This window comes from Argopecten irradians, chromosome 2 (genome assembly GCF_041381155.1).
Source record: "Argopecten irradians isolate NY chromosome 2, Ai_NY, whole genome shotgun sequence".
Classification (NCBI taxonomy): Eukaryota; Metazoa; Mollusca; class Bivalvia; order Pectinida; family Pectinidae; genus Argopecten; species Argopecten irradians.
Window position 1 is genome coordinate 72,188,427 of NC_091135.1, and position 18,608 is coordinate 72,207,034.

An 18,608-nucleotide genomic window follows, 5' to 3' on the forward strand; every position below is an offset into this window, starting at 1 on the left:
TTTAATTAGATGTAGCTTATCATGATTAAAGAGATGACAATCAAACAAGTGACAGACGTTTATAAACAAGCTTATGGATGATTGATTGACTAATATGCCACTAATGTATTGTACTGATATACATTTGTATGTGACAAGGCAGTAAAAATATGAGTAAGGTCTTAGATTTCAATCTAACAGTTTATGATAATAATGAACTCAGCAACTATATTAAAATTTTTTTATTTAAAAGGTTATCAATATGACTGTGCCATAGAAACATACCAATGAATGTCTTCAATTCAACATGATGCAAAGGTATAATTTGTTGCAGATTTTCTATGATAAACACAAATACAGACCCATAGTGTAAGAGCTCTGTTCAAAATTCTTTTAACAGCTGTGTTTGAATGGAAACTTCACTATGAAGGGTGTTCAACATGATCTTAATTGAGAATTTATTTATGTTATCTATACGAAATACAAAACCTGAAAATCTATCATTTTAACGATCTATTTTTTTTTCTTCTTCCATCATCGAATAATTTTCATAATCGACCGTAGTTAATTAAATCCTATACAAGCTACGAAAAGAAGAATTTATACATGTAATTACCAAGCATTCTGTAATTGGTAGGCCTAGCTATAACAAATTATCCTCTGTGGTTAGTAGTCTGAAGCTTTGCTCAGACTTGTCCCCAGTTCGTGCGATACAAGGCGTCAAAACCTTGAGCGTTATAAAATGTACAAAACATGCATTTAAGCATAACATCGAATACATTTCTCAAACTTACTTTGAAGGAGAGGAATTCGGACGACTCATTTTGAATATTTCTGCTGAAATGGGCTGGTTGTCCTGAAAACCAACCAAACATTCCTCCCGACTAATTTTGGTTTCTGGTACAAAAGAGTTCTGACAGTGACGCTTGACAGGATTATCGCCCCTGATTCTAAGCTAACAGGTGCCCTCTGATAATGAGTGTGATATATCGAATAATTTAAACTCTAAGTCATCAGCGAAGAGTCACACAAAATAAAGTCGAGCCAGGAGATCTACAAAGTATAATAGACCTACTGTATACAATGTACTGTAGATACCATCCTCGATACTCCAGGGCTTCCGATCACTTACGATCTCTACACCCCTGGACTACATTGTATGTATCTCATAGTGAAACTGAAGGCAGCTCAGCGGAAAACATTTGACCAATCACAGGCTAGCAAAGACTTCTTTGAAGACTGCAGAGAGAGCGACGCCTAACATCAAAGCCACACAGTCAACCACAGTGTACCGTTATACGGCTCTTTTGATGTACATCAAATGACTAAATTACCTGTTCTATTCTGTTGCCTCCAGTTTTACTATGAGATAGTCCAGGGGTGTAGAGATCGTAAGTGATTGGAAGCCCTGGAGTATCGAGGATGTGTAGATACATATGTAGGCCTATGCTTTTCGTGTGTTTTGTTGAAATTAAATATGATTTAAGTATTTATTGGATAATGTAACTGTAATGACGTATAATAATATATAACGTACACGTGAAATACTTCAATAATTCAAGTGATTTGCATATATACGGTACATCATTAACATCAATATTTAGACGGTTTATTCTTCTTCTTCTTCCAAATCTAGTGTCAGACTCAAAGGGTTGAGTGATTTGACTCCGGGTGGTGGCATGAACTTTAATGTTGGTTACATGATTTGATATATATATATATACAATAAATTTAAACAAAAATCCTTACGGACGAAATCTATAAGAAATAAAAACAATAACGACTGACTAGTGAGCGCTTTCGCCCCATTCAAGGGAGCTCTTCAGACTGTTTATTGAAGACCTTCAATAAAATATATATATAATATATATATAATATATATATAATAGTTGGTCTTCAATAAACAGTCTGAAGAGCTCCCTTGAATGGGGCGAAAGCGCTCACTAGTCAGTCGTTATTGTTTTTATTTCTTATATATATATATATATATATATATATATATATATATATATATATGATAAAAACTTGTTCTTTCATGGGTGCTAATGATTGGCAAGGGCAGACCTGAAGGGGTTCAGGTTTGTTATGCTTGCTACTGTTCAAAGATGGTGGTGAATTCCAGTCTGAGATGGTTCTGGGAAAACACGAATATTTGTAAACATTTTTGTTGGTGAAAATTTGGTTATATTTGTGTGCACCTCGAGTTCTTCTGTCTCCTTGTGATTTGTGATAAGTGTTGAGATGGAGTTTTTGCAACAGTTTTATTTATGAACTTATGGAATGTTACCAGTCTGGCTATTTTTCTTCTTTGGGCTAGGGGCTCCCATTCTTATGATTGTATCATGCATGTTTGTGACACAGCCATGGTCTCTTGATCTATGGTCATTATAGACAAATCGAGCAGCCCTTCTTTGTATGTACTCTATGGCTAGGACTTGTTCAGATTGGTAGGGGTCCTAGCAAGGTGCTGCATACGTAAGTGATGGTCTTACTAATGATGTGTATGTTATGGCCTTGACTTTCCTGGTGCAAGATGACATGTTGCGTTTATAATTGAACATTTTTGGCATTGAATCTCATTTGCCATCTCTCCTTCCATGACTCGAGTTGGTATGTCATTTTTGAAGCTTGTGACAATCATCTATGGATCATCAGATCCCTGTGGATAATACTAGTGTATATTGATCGGATTACTGTCGTAACAGGAAAGATTGTGCTGAGATATGAGCTACATTTTGTACATCACCTTAAGATAGTCTTATCTTAATTCGGTCAGAAAAGATTGTAGCTACATTTTGTAATGTCATCAGATGTGCACAACATACATATACACCGTGACGTACGGTGAAAGACTGCCCATACTGCAATCGAAATCAAAGCAAAACAAAATAGTCTGAAAATATTGAAATCCTTTTTTGTTGCGAACACCAACACGATACGAACGAAGGCTAAAAAGCAAATTTTATGTTCAATTAAATTTTATGGAAATTTTATAACCAAATAACCTCTGTTAGAAATTCAAATATAAAATTAACAAAACCACAAATGAATACAAACAGCTAATTCAATATGCATAGACATTAATGATATTTTGTTTAAAGAATTAATTGGACCAATCATTAATTTGTATTCCCCAAAAGACACGGTTCAGACCGATATACCGTGACGAACAATTCAGCACGTCCATTGATAATAGAACCAGACTTAAAAATTAAACCTTCCCATTTTTCTCTGGACATATAATGTGGCATATACTAATTACAATGGGATTTAAAAAAAGGATTATTATACTTGCATTATATATAGCGACAACTCTTTCAGTTTAGCTACGGTGTTTTGACAGTTGTTAGTTTACTAACGTAGATCTAAGAAAGGAGGGGTAGAGACATCCTATCCGCTAACCCAATACATTTTGTATGTAGCCGCTTCCTGGGTATATTTTATGATATAAGAAAGAAAGTACAATTTGAACGTGAAAGGTGGCAGAATAATAATCACAAGATCACTAGATGGTCTGTCGAGCATTTTGTTTTCCGATCCGTCTTAAAACTAATACAAATGTACAATAACATGGGGCTAACACAAGATTATACGGGACATAGTTGTCAGTGAGGAATGATGAGATAGTGGAGCGAACGATAGATGTACCATCCGTCTATAGATATAATTTGAGAGTGTTGTATTCAATCGCTGGGAATACTCTAGTACGAATTTTGATTTCTGTATGGCCTCCTAATGATATTAAAATATACAAAATTATAAATAATTGGTACTGAATAATGGATACACGAGTATATTTATTATCGCCAATACAACATGGATAGTCGACAGCTGTTTATCGGCCCACATATCGACACATCTTGTTTATATACAGGCGTTACCTGTTATCTGTCTTTTTATCGAAATCAACTCCAAAGGCTCAGAGACCACATTTCTAAACACATTTTAGCAGTATAGTATTTACAATATTGATAAATAGCAAGATGTTTTTTCACATTTTAAATTACAATATAGCAATTTGACTCATATGTGTCAATTTTGCAAAAAATCGCCTATTTTTTGCATCATAAACAATACCAAAATGCACGCGAAAACAATACTTTTACTAAAATAATCTTAGCAATTTAAACACATGCAATATGTAACTGATGATTTTGTCAGTAGACGCCTTCTCGGATTATATATTGCATCCGTCAGCAAAATGACGATGGCAGAATCAGCCGTTTGTGAACAGATGCACATAAATATTTTCATTCTTTCGTTCTATTTTTACCGTGTATACTGACAATCCTTTTACTTATCCCAATTATGTGGGTGTGTTTAAATGCTGCAATCTGATTGGCTAAAAGTGTCGCCGAGGCCTTGACCTTACAATTACTTTTTAAGTAATAACACACGTGATACCAGCTAGTTGAAATAACCTACATTTTGTTGGCGTTTCTCCAGGTATATAAATATATATTCAATATATTCCGTTTTAATATACCTGGCACAAATCAACGATGCAAAATATCAACCAAGTTCAACTACCCAAGGCATTGTCGTCTGCAACGAACCTAGTGGTAAGTGTGCACTGAATGTATGAAACAATTACTACACGTATAAAATGCTTAGTATATTTACAGTAATAAATGTATTATTGTTTAGATATGATTTTAACGAAGTTAATATCAATTTGATTCAAGACTTAAACACTAGTATAAACAAAAATGATATAATTATACGTATAATCAACTGTTCCACACATGTACACATGTATATAATTCTACCGTTATGCGTATTACATGTACCTGTGTGTATATGTATATATGGAATGTACCTGTACAGCAGTACTTTTCCTTGCATCAATGATTGTCACTATCTTATCTCACGACAGGGAGATTTGAAGAAACAGATGTTGTGCTTGTTCCTGAAATACATTTTTTCATAATGAATAAGAAAAGATAAGAGCATTCATTTGTAGGAGGAGTGACCTCGTCTACCCAGGTTCTATTTGGGGTTCCGTGAAGCAATTACAACGAACAACAGAAATACATTCGAATGATATTTATTATATACAAACATGTAGAAAGACGAATAATATATATACATGACACAAAGCCCCGCTCATACAGCGTATGGCAAACTACAACATTGCACGTGCACAATACACCACTCACAGGTCAGCTAATACATAGCTACTCCCGACAACGAACACACACTCTACACATAGAGACAACAACGAGAGAGAGAGAGAGAGAGAGAGAGAGAGAGAGAAGAGTGAGTCTGCTCAGGCAGGAAAGCTTCTACAGACTGACGAAAGAGAAGGAGACACGCTCTTTTATAGTTTCCCGGTCCAATGAAAGGATAGTTTAGAAACAACCAATAGAAACAAAGGATAGAACTGAAAGTGAAAGTAGAATATATATAGATATGTGGCCCTTCCGGTAGCCACGTGCACATACACGACAATTCATTACAAAACAATAAGCATTCACAGATAATTAAAGTATTTAACATTCTATAATATCACTCGCTCATATATACACTCATACTTCACCATGGCCATGGTCAACATACAAAAATATCGAAACTTCCACACACTTCCCTTTCTTTTTAAGAAAAATCATAATTTTAATTAGTATTTTTCTTACAACAAATTATTCATTATCTACAACGAGGAATAATTCATAATACATATACACACCTTTCAATTCAAAACAGAAATCTTTGTTCTTAACATAATTCAAATGACACAGAATAAAAAATCTTCATCCAAAAATTACACAAGCAATAGAGCTTCAAAGAAAATAACAAAAACATTTATACACAACATTTCCCATATTCAGGCTATAGCCTTCACCACGGAACATACATTAACGACAGCATTAAAGCTTCCTTCGTTCTAAAACTATATATACATGTATAAGGATTACATTATATCCTCTTCTCCTTCTTTAAATAAGGTTGAAACACTCCAATTTCATGAAAGCTGTAAAGTAAAACCTGAATTATCACAATACATCGATAAGGGACAACACACGACAAAGACATACACTATCACATTGACAATGTATTTGTGTGCTCAAAATATCACTTTTTCTGCACCAGTCTCATATCAGATAAGTCAGGCTGCTTTCGTATAAATTAACGCCTTCTATCTGAGGATTATAATTACTTTCAACTTCGACATAGTGACCCATACATCACTCAGTAATAACTTAATTACCCCCAAAATAGTTTAAATAAAAGCACAATGTCCTGGAAACATTTAATCAAAAATACAGTTCCTATTTCCTTCGCTTTTGCCTTATGTATACATATCTTAACTGATCACCCGTTTGTTACACCATCTCTAACAACATCCCTTATCAACAATATTCTGGGTAGTAACACTCTGAATCAGTTTCCGGTATAGAAACAGTACCCTAAACTCCACGTGAGCACATTAACTAGCAGGTTCCGTATAAAGTAATACCCAGTGGTCACCAAACTTCAGACTCTTCACTAAATCACCAAACTTCATTTCTCTCACGCCATTAGAGAAAATCGATACACAAGGTATCGAGTTTGAGCCCCTGAAGTATCACCACAATAGTTTCACACACGAAACTACGGTCACCAAACTTTAAAAAGAAATCTGCTTTGTCAAACACCACTAACTTACTACCAGACGCTGTTGTTAGCTTAACTCACCAGTTCTTTTAACTCAGGCATATACCTTCTCTCCATATATAAAATTGACTGCATAAGTCAACTAACAGAACAAACAATCCTGAGTCCACTAAAAAAAACTAGCAACCAACCCATAAACACCATGACCAGCAAACAAACGACCTTTCACTCTATCAAGAGGAACTAAATTCAAACCCTGACAACACTTGATATAATGTCTCTGACTATTTTTACAAAGTTTTAGCTCCCTGTTTAAATGAACACTCATAAGACACATGACCAAACTCACCACATATATAACACTGTCGTTGAGAAAGTCTTTTACTATTCCTAGCCTTATGATTTCTATTCATAGAGTTCAATTTCCTGTTTAACTTCTGAAACTCTCCTAATATTAAAGAAGCTAAATCTGACCCTGATTCACCTTTTACTACGGTTCTGATAGTGTCATTAGAAATAGCCTGGACAAAACTTGAAACTTTCGGTTTTGAATTTAGCGGCTTTTTTACTGTTGGAATCTGCCCTATACGTCTCGAACTAAAAGATTCGAATTCCAAAGCAGCAGTAACCGACTCCTCTAACGTTTTAGCATGACAAAACTGTACATGCCTACCAAGTTCGTAACTGTTTAAACCATCTATAAATCTATCAACCATATCACCTTCTAGAACGTTCACAGGTTTGTTTGGGTAGGCCTTACGGGCAGCTGATCTTAAAGCTTCTCCATAGGCAACCAAACTCTCGCCTTCCTCCCTATGACGATTTCTGAAATCTGTCTTATATACAACTTCTCTACCTGGTGGATCAAATCTATTCGTTAATTTCACTTTTATTGTTTCAAAACAAGTCATTTCTAAGGGTTTTAACTCTGATAAAAGCTGTTGTGCTGATCCCCGTAAACACATAATTAATTGTTGGGCTTTCTCTAAATCTGTCCACTTATTCCAATTAGATGTATGCTCAAAATGTACCAAGAAATCCTGAAAACTAGTCGTGCCATCGAAATTTTGAGGATCCTTTTCTTCCCTTTTTACAGCACTGAGACCTTTACTAGATTGAGGCCTAATCACAGAACTGGACAAACTACTACAACATGATGATATTGTTGACACTGAATTTGTAACATTCGTACTAGACATTCCCATAGAAGTCGAATACATGGGTGTAAACCCTGTAGTACTGACAGATAGTGACTGTGTTGGACAATGTGGCACACTGCATTGATAATCAAAATTCTGTTCCTCTCCTACCCGTAAAACATCCGTATTTTTTATTCCACAATACTGAGAACTAAGGCCACTAGTACAGGAAACAGGAACACTATTGGCCACTGAAGGTCTGACAATAGCTTGATATAAAACCTCACGCTCGGGAGAAACAACAGCTGAAAACACGTGGTCACTATTTCCATCGATATCGCTAACACTACGCTTAATCGGGACCTCGTATGACCTTTGACCTTTACTACCGACAGTGGACGAAATTGGAAAGTTAAACAAATGTCTACCTCGTCCTACACCATTACAAGCTGACATACGTTCTGTAGTCTCTACGACAGAAATAGTATCTAAATGTCTGTCTGACTGTTTATCACTTGTGAGTATATCACCAATAAAGGTTTTACCCAACGTCCGTCGTTCTCTATCAGAAGTCATACTGAGAAAATATCCAAAATATATTAGTTTATAAATACAGAAAGATTAAACCCAAGACACAAAACTGCAAATGACAAACACAAACATTCAACATATAAAACTTGCAACACGGATTACCCAAACTCGTATCACGGCACCATTTGTAGGAGGAGTGACCTCGTCTACCCAGGTTCTATTTGGGGTTCCGTGAAGCAATTACAACGAACAACAGAAATACATTCGAATGATATTTATTATATACAAACATGTAGAAAGACGAATAATATATATACATGACACAAAGCCCCGCTCATACAGCGTATGGCAAACTACAACATTGCACGTGCACAATACACCACTCACAGGTCAGCTAATACATAGCTACTCCCGACAACGAACACACACTCTACACATATAGACAACAACGAGAGAGAGAGAGAGAGAGAGAGAGAGAGAGAGAGAAGAGTGAGTCTGCTCAGGCAGGAAAGCTTCTACAGACTGACGAAAGAGAAGGAGACACGCTCTTTTATAGTTTCCCGGTCCAATGAAAGGATAGTTTAGAAACAACCAATAGAAACAAAGGATAGAACTGAAAGTGAAAGTAGAATATATATAGATATGTGGCCCTTCCGGTAGCCACGTGCACATACACGACAATTCATTACAAAACAATAAGCATTCACAGATAATTAAAGTATTTAACATTCTATAATATCACTCGCTCATATATACACTCATACTTCACCATGGCCATGGTCAACATACAAAAATATCGAAACTTCCACACATTAATTGGACACAGGTGAACTGTTTAGATGATACCCTGTATGTACATGTAGATGTCATCCCTACATGTACCTATCGTCTTATAAGTCTATTAACACAACACATTAAAGCCGAAAATTGCCTTGTGACGAATTTTTCTGAATGTCATCATCAATCTATAAAGTATAACGTTTTTACACCCCGAAGAGTATACATCACAAGGCACAATGTATTATACATTACAAGGCACAATGTATTATACACCAAAAGGCACAATGTAATATACATCACATCTGCATATTGACGAATGTTTGACAAACTTAAGTTGTTCTGTGGTTAGTATTGGGACATCCTGTGGTCGTGGGGCGACTCCTTGTTATGTGGTCGTGGGGCGACTCCTTGTTCTGTGGTCGTGGGTGACTCCTTGTTCTGTGGTCGTGGGACGACTCCTTGTTATGTGGTCGTGGGACGACTCCTTGTTATGTGGTCTTGGGGTCACTCCTTGTTATGTGGTCGTGGGGTGACTCCTTGTTATGTGGTCGTGGGGCGACTCCTTGTTATGTGGTCGTGGGTGACTCCTTGTTCTGTGGTCGTGGGACGACTCCTTGTTCTGTGGTCGTGGTGTCACTCCTTGTTATGTGGTCGTGGGGTGACTCCTTGTTCTGTGGTCGTGGGACGACTCCTTGTTATGTGGTCGTGGGACGACTCCTTGTTATGTGGTCTTGGGGTGACTCCTTGTTCTGTGGTCGTGGGACGACTCCTTGTTCTGTGGTCGTGGGACGACTCCTTGTTATGTGGTCGTGGGACGACTCCTTGTTATGTGGTCTTGGGGTGACTCCTTGTTATGTGGTCGTGGGGTGACTCCTTGTTATGTGGTCGTGGGACGACTCCTTGTTATGTGGTCGTGGGGCGATTGACTCCATGTTCTGTGGTCGTGGGGCGACTCATTGTTCTCTGGTCGTGGGATAGCTCCTTGTTCTGTGGTCGTTGGGCGGCTTCTTGTTATGTGGTCGAGGGATGACTCCTTGTTCTGTGGTCTTGGAGTGGCTCCTTGCTTTGTGGTCGTGGGGTGACTCCTTTTTATGTGGTCGTGGACTCCTTGTTCTGTGGTCGTGGGGTGACTCCTTGTTATGTGGTCGTGGGGTGACTCCTTGTTATGTGTTTGTGGGGTGACTCCTTGTTATGTGGTCGTGGGGCGACTCCTTTTTATGTGGTCGTGGGGCGACTCCTTGTTCTGTGGTCGTGGGGTGACTCCTTGTTCTGTGGTCGTGGGGTGATTCCTTGTTCTGTGGTCGTTGGGCGACTCCTTGTTATGTGGTCGTGGGGCGACTCATTGTTCTCTGGTCGTGGGGCGACTCCTTGTTCTGTGGTCGTGGGGTGACTCTCTTTTATGTGGTCGTGGGGTCACTCCTTGTTATGTAGTCGTTGGGCGGCTCCTTGTTATGTAGTCGTGGGGTGACTCCTTGTTATGTGGTCGTGGAGTGACTCCTTTTTATGTGGTCGTGGGGTCACTCCTTGTTATGAGGTCTTGGGGTCACTCCTTGTTATGTGGTCGTGGGGTGACTCCTTGTTATGTGGTCTTGGGGTGACTCCTTGTTATGTGGTCGTGGGGTGACTCCTTGTTATGTAGTCGTGGGACGACTCCTTGTTATGTGTTCGTGGGGCGATCGACTCCATGTTCTGTGGTCGTGGGGCGACTCTTGTTCTTGTCGTGGGATAGCTCCTGTTCTGTGGTCGTGGGGATAGATCCTTGTTCTGTGGTCGTGGGGGCTTTTGTTATGTGGTCGAGGGATGACTCCTTGTTCTGTGGTCTTGAAGTGGCTCCTTGCTTTGTGGTCGTGGGGGTGACTCCTTTTTATGTGGTGACTCCTGTTCTGTGTCGTGGGGTGACTCCTTGTTATGTGGTCGTGGGGTGACTCCTTGTTATGTGTGTGGGGGACTCCTTGTTATGTGGTCGTGGGCGCTCTTTTATGTGTCGTGGGGCGACTCCTTGTTTTGTGGTCGTGGGGTGACTCCTTGTTCTGTGGTCGTGGGGTGATTCCTTGTTCTGTGGTCGTTGGGCGACCCTTGTTATGTGTCGTGGGGGACTCCTTGTTCTGTGGTCGTGGGTGATTCCTTGTTCTGTGGTCGTTGGGCGACTCCTTGTTATGTGGTCGTGGGCGACTCATTGTTCTCTGGTCGTGGGGCGACTCCTTGTTCTGTGGTCGTGGGTGACTCTCTTTTATGTGGTCGTGGGTCACTCCTTGTTATGTAGTCGTTGGGCGACTCCTTGTTATGTGGTCGTGGGGTGACTCCTTGTTATGTGGTCGTGGGACGACTCCTTGTTATGTGGTCGTGGGGTGACTCCTTGTTATGTGGTCGTGGGGTGACTCCTTGTTATGTGGTCGTGGGGTGACTCCTTGTTATGTGGTCTTGGGGTGACTCCTTGTTATGTGGTCGTGGGGTGACTCCTTGTTATGTAGTCGTGGGACGACTCCTTGTTATGTGTTCGTGGGGCGATCGACTCCATGTTCTGTGGTCGTGGGGCGACTCATTGTTCTCTGGTCGTGGGATAGCTCCTTGTTCTGTGGTCGTTGGGCGGCTTCTTGTTATGTGGTCGAGGGATGACTCCTTGTTCTGTGGTCTTGAAGTGGCTCCTTGCTTTGTGGTCGTGGGGTGACTCCTTTTTATGTGGTCGTGGACTCCTTGTTCTGTGGTCGTGGGGTGACTCCTTGTTATGTGGTCGTGGGGTGACTCCTTGTTATGTGGTCGTGGGGTGACTCCTTGTTATGTGGTCGTGGGGCGACTCCTTTTTATGTGGTCGTGGGGCGACTCCTTGTTCTGTGGTCGTGGGGTGACTCCTTGTTCTGTGGTCGTGGGGTGATTCCTTGTTCTGTGGTCGTTGGGCGACTCCTTGTTATGTGGTCGTGGGGTGACTCCTTGTTCTGTGGTCGTGGGGTGACTCCTTGTTATGTAGTCGTGGGGTGACTCCTTTTTATGTGGTCGTGGGGCGACTCATTGTTCTCTGGTCGTGGGGCGACTCCTTGTTCTGTGGTCGTGGGGTGACTCTCTTTTATGTGGTCGTGGGGTCACTCCTTGTTATGTAGTCGTTGGGCGGCTCCTTGTTATGTAGTCGTGGGGTGACTCCTTGTTATGTGGTCGTGGAGTGACTCCTTTTTATGTGGTCGTGGGGTCACTCCTTGTTATGTGGCCGTGGGGTGACTCCTTGTTATGTGGTCGTGGGGCGACTCCCTGGTATGTGGTCGTGGGACGACTCCTTGTTATGTGGTCGTGGGGCGATCGACTCCATGTTCTGTGGTCGTGGGTCGACTCATTGTTCTCTGGTCGTGGGACAGCTCCTTGTTTTGTGGTCATTGGGCGGCTCCTTGTTATGTGGTCGTGGGGCGACTCCTTGTTCTGTGGTCGTGGAGTGACTCCTTGTTATGTGGTCGTGGGACGACGCCTTATTATGTGGTCGTTGGGCGATCAAGTCCATGTTATGTGGTCGTGGGGCGACTCCCTGGTATGTTGTCGTGGGGTGACCCCTTGTAATGTGGTCGTGGGGTGACTCCTTGTTATGTGGTCGAGAAACGACTCCTTGATATGTGATCGTGGGACGACTCCTTGTTATGTGGACATGGGGTGATCGACTCCATGTTCTGTGGTCGTGAGGCAGCTCCTTGTTTGGTGGTCGTTGGGCGGCTCCTTGTTATGTGGTCGTGGGGTCACTCCTTGTTCTGTGGTTGTGGATTGACTCCTTGTATTGTGGTCGTGGGGTGACTCCTTGTTAGGTGGTCATGAAGCGACTCCTTGTTATGTGGTCGTGGGGTGACTACTTGTTATGTGGTCATGGGATGACTCCTTGATCTGTGGTCTTGAAGTGGCCTTCCTCTTTGTGGTCGTGGGGTGACTCCTTGTTATGTGGTCGTGGGGTGACTCCTTGTTATGTGGTCGTGGGATGACTCCTTGTTCTGTGGTCTTGGAGTGTCTCCTTGCTTTGTGGTCGTGGGGTGACTCCTTGTTATGTTCGTGGGGTGACTCCTTTTTATGTGGTCGTGGGGTGACTCCTTTTTCTGTGGTCGTGGGGTGACTCCTTTTTATGTGGTCGTGGGGTTACTCCTTGTTCTGTGGTCGTGGGGTGACTCCTTGTTCTGTGGTCGTGAGGCGGCACCTTGTTTTGTGGTCTTTGGGCGGCTCATTGTTATGTGGTCGTGGGGTGACTCCTTGTTATGTGGTCGTTGGGCGATCGACTCCTTGTTCTGTGGTCGTGGGGTGACTCCTTGTTAATTGGTCGTGGGGTGACTCTTTGTTAATTGGTCGTTGGGCGATCGACTGCTTGTTCTGTGGTCGTGGGGTCACTCCTTGTTATGTGGTCGTGGGATGACTCCTTGTTCTGTGATCGTGGGACAGCTTTTTGTTCTCTGGTCGTGGGGCAGCTTCTTGTTTTGTGGTCTTTGGGCGGCTCCTTGTTATGTGGTCGTGGGGTGACTCCTTGTTCTGTGGTCTTGGGGTGACTCCTTGTTATGTGGTCGTTGGGCGATCGACTCCTTGTTCTGTGGTCGTGTGGTGACTCCTTGTTATGTGGTCGTTGGGCGATCGACTCCTTGTTCTGTGGTCGTGGGGTGACTCCTTGTTATGTGGTCGTGGGGTGACTCCTTGTTATGTGGTCGTGGGTGACTCCTTGTTAATTGGTCGTGGGATGACTCCTTGTTATGTGGTCGTTGGGCGATCGACTCCTTGTTCTGTGGTCGTAGGGTCACTCCTTGTTATGTGGTCGTGGGATGACTCCTTGTTCTGTGATCGTGGGACAGCTTTTTGTTCTATGGTCGTTGGGCGGCTCCTTGTTATGTGGTCGTGGGGTGACTCCTTGTTCTGTGGTCGTGGGGTCACTCCTTGTTCTGTGGTCGTGAGGCGGCTCCGTGTTCTGTGTTCGTGGGGCGACTGCTTGATCTGTGGTCGTGGGGGCGACTCCTTGTTCTGTGGTCGTGGGGCGGCTCCTTGTTCTGTGGTCGCGGGACGACCCTTTGTTCTGTGGTCGTGGGACGGCTCCTTGTTCTGTGGTCGTGGGGCGACTCCTTGTTCATTGGTCGTGTGACAGCTCCATGTTCTGTGGTCGTGGGACGACTCCTTGTTCTGTGGTCGTGTGACGGCTCCTTTTTCTTAGGTCATGGTGCGACTACGTGTTCTGTGGTCGTGGGAAGGCTCCATGTTCTGTGGTCGTGGGACGACTCCTTGTTCTGTGGTCGTGTGACGGCTCCTTTTTCTGAGTTTGTGGTGCGACTACGTGTTCTGTGGTCGTGGGACGGCTCCTTGTTCTGTGGTCGTGGGGGCGACTCCTTGTTCTGTGGTCGTGAGGCGGCTCCTTGTTCTGTGTTCGTGGGGCGACTGCTTGTTCTTTGGTCGTGGGGGCGACTCCTTGTTCTGTGATCGTGGGGCGGCACCTTGTTCTGTGGTCGCGGGACGACTCCTTGTTCTGTGGTCGTGGGACGGCTCCTTGTTATGTGGTCGTGGGGCGACTCCTTGTTCATTGGTCGTGTGACAGCTCCATGTTCTATGGTCGTGGGACGACTCCTTGTTCTGTGGTCGTGTGATGGCTCCTTTTTCTTAGGTCGTGGTGCGACTACGTGTTCTTTGGTCGTGGGGCGACTCCTTGTTCTGTGGTCGTTGGGGCGACTCCTTGTTCTATGTTCGTGTGACGACTCCTTGTTCTGTGTTCGTGGGGCGGCTCCATGTTCTTTGGTCGTGGGGCGACTCCTTGTTCTGTGATCACGGGACGACTCCATGTTCTTTCGTCGTGGGGCGACTCCTTGTTCTGTGGTCGTAGGACGGCTCCATGTTCTTTGGTCGTGGGACAACTCCTTGTTCTGTGTTCGTGGGTCGGCTACTTGTTCCGTGGTCGTCAGACCATTATTGGTGTTGTATTGTTTTTTCATTGGGATTGCAATTGTGAATTCTTGTCTGTTGACAATAGTTTAATGTGCAAATGAGATTGAAACTACTTGTTGAGTATATTAGCTCTCATATTTGGAGAGCTGAAGTCTTTTGAGTCTGATTTGAGGATGCTGTTGTTCTGAACAATTTGTAATGTGATGTTGCATGGATCTTTGTGTAGGTCCTGAATCTTTTCACACCAATGTACTAGTTGTCTGTCTCACATTTTCAATAACCCCACTGAGTCCATTTTGTACGAGTGTTATTGTCTCATTATATTGGTTGATGTTGAGATGACAAGATGACTTTTCTGAATTTCGTATTTCATGGTAGGCTGGGTTTGGTCAGCTTCTGTGGGATGTTAGTGATTTATTCAAGGTGTTTTTAAGAAGTTTCACGTGTGGTTCATAAAACTGCCATGTTTTGTATGTTGGTAGTTTAAGGCTTTCAGGAAACCCTATTATTATAATACACCTATAATCACCTGAAATATTTTAATCAATCTTAATGGTCTATGGTTGGAAATAAACTTTTGAATAAGAAATTGTGTCGTATTGAATATAAATGGGTTGATAGAGAAATCACGTTTTAATTACAAAAAAATGCAATTGCAGACATCTGTAATGGCCTCTTTGATTGGCCATCAGGGCCTGCCGACAGCGCCCCCGGGTGACTCATGCATCCAACCCATGACGTCATCATACTCTCTAAAAGAAGTAGCTGACCACTGTGACACACAGTCCTGCTGGATTGTCCTTCATGACAAGATTTATGACGTCACCCGATTCCTTCACGAGGTAACAAATCAATTAAAACAAAATACGCAAAAATAATATATTCCACATCAATTCTGTAATCTCATCTTAATAATCGTAAATTGAATTGCCATGCTGAAGTATTTGAAGAATTGCATGTATTTAGATTCTCTATTCCACCCTAATGCTTAGTTAATATTTTAACCAAATATCTATCATTTTCTATGAAAAAAAAAAGATAAAAATATTTCGATGTTTTTATGCAATGCCCGAGGGTCATGTAATTGAAAAATTTGGCTAAAATGTTAAAATCTTTAAACTTGTAGAATATGATTGATTCTGATAGCCAAAGGTTAGCTTTGTTTTGATAAATACGTCGGAAGACTATGCGTTTTCTACAAATGTTTCAACCTTGCAAATCAAGTCAAATGTGGATGAAGTAGTGATTTAAAATCCTATAAAGCGACAGTTTAAATGAATCGATATTTTACAATGTTACAAGGATGTGTTAACATCTATCAATCAGCCATTACAACTTTACAAGTCCTGTTACTTTTTATTTATATATTTGATCAAGTCTCCGTTGTAATTCCCTATGTTTTGTTCATTTAATGTTAATTGATGTTACCTTAGCACCCTGGCGGTATGGAGATATTGTTAGAGCACGCGGGGAGGGACGCCACCCTAGACTTTGAGGAGAAGGGCCATTCTCGGGAGGCATACACTCTGCTCCAGGACCTCTGTATAGGAGAACTCGTCCAGGTAGGCACTTATAGATACATCCAGTGACAATGAAACGAACTAGCAGTAGAAATCTTTAATAGATCTATATTTACAAGCACAATTACATTGGAAAAGGGACGTAATGATGTGTAGAATATCTACTCGTAACGGTCCACTAGGTCAAAAGTAAAAAAAAATTGTCACCAAGCTGACGTCAATCGCTGCCATTTCACACAAAATATTTCTGGTTATCATTGATCTTTCCACATATCATTTGTTTCTGTTGCGTGTCTCTATACATAATATTACAATTCCAGACAAGGGTTAAGTAAGAATCCAAAGCATAATGACAGTAAACTTACGTACCTGAGTAGGACTCTTGTTCCATAAGACAACCTTATCAAAGCACATGCATGGTTATATTTGACGTTTTTACACTTCCACACAGGCCGACAGGAGATACAAAGGTGAAGGTGACTGAGGGGACGAGGATCATCCATATCCTGTGACATTTTAACATTGACTGAGGGGACGAGGAATCAGGATTGAGTGTTATATCAGGTTATACTTTACAACTTATAATTCACCAATCATCTGGAACTGGCGATATTTACTACCTAGGTTGATAGCGAGATGCTGCCAGGAGGTTTGCCATTTGTTCCCTCTTCTGATACCTGTAGAATTAGTTACCATTACTGACAAATGATTTCAAATGAGTTGGAGGCGTCTGGTTTTACTTTGAGCACCGACCTGAAATGAGTTGGACGAGAGACACGTATTTGTCCCCAGTTCTGAATGGTAATTTCACTACGCTGGTGTTTACTTCCAGATGTTCCATGGGTTGTCACTGTACCTACCAGAAATAGGAGATGTTAGGCTGCTGACATTCCTATACTTTCAGTACTTACGAAACAGTTTTACTTGATTTTTAAAGTTTTACTATTGTGTATGGTAATAAAAATACATTTTTCTATACCCCCGTAAGGATGTAAGGGGGTATATTGAAATCAGCTTGTCCGTCTGTCTGTCCGTCCGTAGAAAAAAATGTCCGGACTCCTCCAAAACTACTGGACCGATTTCAATGAAACTTGGCAATGTTGTTGTGGACCAAGTGTAGGTGTGCCTACAGATTTTCCTTAGAAATTTTGGTTGTCATTGTAACCAGGTCACTATACACAGGTTTCAAAATTTGTCCGAATAACTCCTTCTAAACTACTAGATTGATTTTAATAAAACTTAGCGGTATTGTTTGGGATTATGTGGGATGGGCATGCAGGTTTTCGTTAGTCAACATTTTAGTTGACAAGGTAACCAAGTCAATATACACAGGTAAAAATTGTCCGGACAACCAAGTCAGTTACCTTTAAGAAGAATGTCGGAAGCGTGGGTATGGTTTTTAGTCTGCCATCATCTTACAGTTCTAGTTTTAATTAGTGGTGGACTGGTGGCTAATTATAGTTTGACAAATAGTGACGTTAACGTTTATCAGTGAATTTCTGTCACTCAATACTAAGAGGCAACATGGCGTCTATAAAATTAACCATCAATAATAAAACAGTTTTCGAGTACTCTCTTCTAGTTCTGAAAAGGGGCAAAATATGTTATCACCAAAACGATTGAATCATTTCAATGCGGAAGGTTGTGTTACCGATACGTAATTATGAACGTACAAGAGATGGATGTATCATGTTATATTATATTCTAGAGAGCCGTCATGACACAGCTAAAACACTTATGACTTCGTCGAGTTATTCTTTTATAAATACATGTACATATGATTTATATTTCTGTTTGATATCATCATAAAATCACTAAAATACTGCTGTTTTTATTGTTTTTTGTTGAGTACTATTGCATATCTTGTTATAAATATTAAAATATATAAATTATAATCTGTATGACTATACCTTCTGTAATTTATTACATTATTGTTAATCTAAATGGTTTTAATATTTTGTTGGAAACATTAACGTAAATAAATACAAATACAATAAAATGTACATTCTAAAACGCTTTGTAGTGGGTTTTAATGAGACTGTTTCACCCTTAATAAGACTGCAGGATAATAGGTGGACGTACATTGTATCAGATCAGTGTTCCTTTTTATACCTGTTGTTACTTTTTCTGTTTTACAATACTCACATACATTTAAAGCTATACTTGAATAATTGTTACTTTGACCTTGATG

The 18,608-nt window shown here is 41.1% G+C and overlaps 1 protein-coding gene across 1 annotated transcript; it reads left to right on the top strand.

Moving 5' to 3' along the window:
- Window positions 1-3,960: 3,960 nt before the first annotated feature.
- Window positions 3,961-18,445, top strand: LOC138316382 (cytochrome b5-like). The gene is made up of 4 exons (XM_069258083.1): window positions 3,961-4,541; window positions 15,557-15,739; window positions 16,331-16,459; window positions 16,869-18,445. The coding sequence occupies exons 1-4, from the start codon at window positions 4,482-4,484 to the stop codon at window positions 16,899-16,901; spliced, it is 405 nt and encodes a 134-aa protein (XP_069114184.1). The 5' UTR covers window positions 3,961-4,481; the 3' UTR covers window positions 16,902-18,445.
- Window positions 18,446-18,608: the final 163 nt, after the last annotated feature.